We start from the raw sequence: 4,209 nt of genomic DNA, 5'->3' as shown, positions 1-4,209 counted from the left end.
GAGGGGTTTCCATCCATGGCCATGTGTCTTTAATTGCACAGCAAGTGTCCAGGGCTTTCTCCCATGGCACCCCGGCCCGCAGGGATGATCAAGGGGCTATGTGGTGCCAGATCATCTTCAAGACCTCTGCAAGGACAGCCCGCCATTCAGGCAAAGGTGGGGCGAGGGCAGGCTTGAGAGCAAGCCTGAGCTGGCACCCTTCTCTCACTCGTCCTCCATAGTGACACTTCCTGTGGTTTTCCTGCCGTCTTGCCAGTGCTTCCCCCTCAGCGTGCGCTCCATGAAGGAAGGCTGTCTTGTCCATCTCAGTCCCGGGGGCACCTGTGACAAGCACGCCTGCAGGAAGAGGCCCCCTGCTCCTCATAGTCCTCCCCGTGCCCTGTCCTCCCTCACCCACCTCAGCAAGTGGTGTGCTGCTGCCAGGGCACCAAGTGGCTCTGACAGGCTACCTTGAAATGAGGGAAGGTTGACCATGGAAGCCAAATTTGCAGCAGGAGCAAAGCCACTCAAATTTGGACAGAAAGATACAGACTGGACATGTGCTTACATTTGGGGGCTTCCCTGGGGACTTTACAGAACACTGACATAACAAGTGAGCTGTGAGAGGGTGTGCAGCTGTCCCCCAGCCGGGGCCTGGAACCTCAGGGAAAGGGAGCCGTCTGCAGTCACCAGCAAGCCAGAAGACCCCAGGACAGGCCGGCCACCCTGGGGGAGAGGGAGTCCAGGGATGACGTTCTGTGTGGGATCGTTTGAGATTAAAGAAGACCAAAGGTTACAATTTGAGGCATCCTATTCATACAGAAACACTTTCGTGGCTGCGAATGCTTAATCCTATGTCCTTCACCATCTGGGCATCAGTAAGTCAGGCCCGTAAGAGGCAGAATCCTTTGGCTGTTAGCGAGGGGGCAGAGTCTGCATGTGGAGGGCATCATAGGTGTCCTTGGTAGCCATGCTGAGGCCCTGGTGGAAGCAGATTGGAAAAGAAGGGTGGTCAAGGGCCTGGGATTTAGCTCAGTGGTTTTGCCACCTGCCTCGCAAGAGCAGGACCCTGAGTTCGATCCCCAGTAAACAAACAAAAAAGAAGAATAGTCAAGAGCCCATCCAGGAGCCCAAGAAGACCCCTCCCACAGTTCGCAACAACTCTTTCCAGCTGAATCCTCCCCTCTCCCAGCTTCCCAAGTGCTGGGCCCTGCAATGACTAGGCCCAGCCAGCTTCCCGTCAGGCCAGAGAGGAGGAAGGCTTCCCACCCTCAAATGTGGAGCTGGAGTCAGAGGGTAGGGCCAGGCACACCCCAGAGAAGTCGCTGCCTGACAACTGGGCCCATGGGAAGCCTAGACTTGTCACAGGGAAAGTGGAGCTCCTGAGCCTCAGTCCTGCCTCCACTGTGAGCCTCTGTCCCAGGTCTGGCCACCACAGCGTGTCCTAGGGAGCGGCAGGCTGGGTTGGTCCAGGGGCTAGAAAGGCACAGGCTACACCAGTTTCCAACAGGTGAGTTCCAGGGCCCTTTCGATGGCATTCTGCCCTCTGAAAGCACAGGGCCAGGGAGCCAAAAGGAGCAAAATGAACCACTGGGGTTCCTGTTTTAGAAAAGTAGGTTGACTACACTTAATTTGTATAATCATTTGCACTAATTTGCATAAGACACCAGATTATAATAACATTCTCCTTGAAATGTTGAAGCTATCCATTTTACTTAATTTCTGTTTCTCCCACCTTCCTGTGCATCTTCCCAGATCTTAGGTCTAAAGAGTCAAGGCTTTTGCAAGAGGCCTGTGTAGCAGATGCAAGACAGGGAATCACTTGTGTAGGGGCCTTGCCTACTCTGTCTGCACCTTTGGGGACTGCACTCTGCTGCTGCTATGGCCAAAATATCCATGGGACTCTCATGGCCTCCTGGTTGAAGCCAAGTGATCTGCTAGAAGGCCGAGTCCCATCTGCCCCTGGGACTTACTGGCGTTGCATTTGCCACTCGCCTGGCCTGCATGATGTGGGGCTTACTCTGCCCAGGTGCTGATAAGAGCCGGTGCTACCAGCAAGCAAACTGCAGGAGCCTCGGTCTTGCCCCTTGTCAGACACTGGCACTCAGGAAGGAAGGTCCCGCTCTTACCTGGTAAAGGCCATCGTGCCCCTTGGCTCTCCGCCGCTGTGAAATGAGAAGGATTAGAAAGTAAGGCAGTCAGTAGTGGCATGGCTTGTCTGAGAGCCCCACTCAGAGGATCCCAGGAAAGTCAGAGGTGCCTGTCTCTCAGACAACACTTGCCCTGGGACCAAAAGCCCTAGTTGGGCCTCCTTCAGCTCTGCACAGTAAGAGGAGACCTGGCTTGGATCCTCCTAGAATCCTCATAGCATCTGGCCATGTCATCAGCTGCTTGGAATGAAGAGGCCTCTCTGCAACTCCTGAAATGCCTGGCCAGTATCAACGCTTGCTAGGAATAGCAACTGCTGTTATGGGGTCCGGGCTATTGGACTCCTGCTCCCCTGTTTCCTAGCTACATGACCTGAGTAGGTCATTTAATCTCCCTGTTCCTTGCAGGGCATGCATTTTTCCCTGGGTTATGGTGGGAATTAAATGGGACCCCTCTGTAAGGGGCACGAACCACAAAGGCTTCACAGACAAAACCTCTGCAGTGAACCTGGGCCCGTGCTAGGGCACCACATTCTGCTCTCCTCATCCTGAAACTCCTCCTCAATTACAAACAAGGGGCCCCCTATTATTCTGCCCCTGTGTGCGGGTCAGCACACAAGACCCTCTCAGAACTTCCGGGCATGACCAGTGACAGACAGAACTGACTCGCTCCTGCCAAGCTTAGGCTACCACAGAATCTAGATTTGTTTTTCAGTCCTGAAAGAGCCTCAGTCCTTCTTCTGTCCAACTGGGTGAGAGCTGGAGCTGTTCCCCAGGGGGACCACCGAGTGGGTGTTTCTGCACGTTATCTGAGGGACCTATGGAGAAGACACCATGAGGAGCTCTGAGGGCACGGGGACAGAGCGCTACTCACCTCACCCTTCATCCCGATCTCACTGTAGGCCTCTGCCATCTTGTCTTTTTGCAGGGCCTGGAGGAGAAGGCATAGTTGTTGCTGATTTTATTGACAAATGCAGAAAAGAATAGGTTCTTCCACAAGAGGAAGCCTCTTCATCCTCAAGTTGGCTGGGTTGCCCACAGCACAGCTGCAAGACTTTTATACCGTGTAGCACTTACACCCACCACCAGCTCCACCCACCCCTTGGGACTCAGCCCTTCGCATTGAGCCACCAGCTCAGTGAAGCTCTACAAACAAGAGGTGGCGTTGGAGACTGTGGCAGACACACTGGGCAACACAGGGGCTCACCTGGAGCCCCCACAAGCATGTATTTGAGCAAGCCATCTCCACCAACACCACCCAAGTGTGGATCAACCAATTGCAGGAGAAAGGAGAGGGCTCTGTAGCCTGCAAGCAACCTCCTATGGCCTGAAGCAACCAGGATAGGGCAGTACATGAGAAGAAAGCTCTTCGCTCTCACCCAGTTTAGCTTGCAGAGAAATTTCACTCCCCGGGCTGGCGGGCCTGAGAACTGTAGCCCAGAAAACAGGAAGGGGAGGGGAGGGGCCAGAAATGACCTGCAAATGACTCAGGTAACCTGCTTGAGCCAGGGAACTGCCAGCCTAGAGAGGAAGAAACTGCAGTGTGGAGAAGAGACGCCCAGAGGCTGCTGCTGCCCACCCCCAACTTCATGGGGTCAAGTGTGAATGACCCCTACTCACATTGTACACGCCTTCCTGGGGGTTCTTCCTCCTCGGCTAGGAGAGACAGCAGGAGTGTTAGAGGGACTGGGTCCAGGCCCCAGGAGACCATCATCCCCGCTCCAGCCAGGGTACCCCCCACCTTGCCCAGACAAGAGGACAGGTGCCTTGAAATCGCATTTGCAGCAGGGCAGAGCGGGGCCTACCGAGAAGTGCTGAGGCCACGCTCCCCTCCCTGCCTTCCCAGGCGGAGGAGGGGACAGAGCAGAGGCAGGACAGTGGGATGGATGACCTGTGTCTCCCCTGTGACCGCCCCCCGGTACTAGGGATTAAACTCAGGGCTTTTGCACTAACTTACACCCCCAGCCCTTGTAAATTTTTGTTTATTCTGAGACAGCCTTGCTAAGTCACCCAGGCTGGGCTGGAAGTTTCCATCCTCCAGAGGACTCTATTCCGGTTCCTTTTTTTTTTTTTTTTTTTTTTT

General features: G+C 54.6%; 1 protein-coding gene across 1 annotated transcript in view; it reads right to left on the bottom strand.

Moving 5' to 3' along the window:
* Cd247 (CD247 molecule) overlaps window positions 1-4,209 on the bottom strand; it is a 70,844-nt gene continuing 66,635 nt past the window's right edge. The window contains exons 5-8 of the mRNA XM_010633949.2: window positions 3,747-3,782; window positions 3,001-3,057; window positions 2,109-2,144; window positions 1-960 (exon numbers count right to left, since the gene is read on the bottom strand). Of these exons, the coding sequence (XP_010632251.1) occupies window positions 895-960; window positions 2,109-2,144; window positions 3,001-3,057; window positions 3,747-3,782 (195 nt within the window). The 3' untranslated portion in view covers window positions 1-894. The remainder of the gene's footprint in view (window positions 961-2,108; window positions 2,145-3,000; window positions 3,058-3,746; window positions 3,783-4,209) is intronic.

The sequence above is a fragment of the Fukomys damarensis genome, unplaced genomic scaffold, assembly GCF_012274545.1.
Source record: "Fukomys damarensis isolate Sample0158 unplaced genomic scaffold, DMR_v1.0_HiC HiC_scaffold_19, whole genome shotgun sequence".
NCBI classification, from domain to species: Eukaryota; Metazoa; Chordata; class Mammalia; order Rodentia; family Bathyergidae; genus Fukomys; species Fukomys damarensis.
The sequence above is the reverse complement of the archived record's forward strand: the minus strand, read 5'-3'. Positions and strand labels throughout refer to the sequence as shown.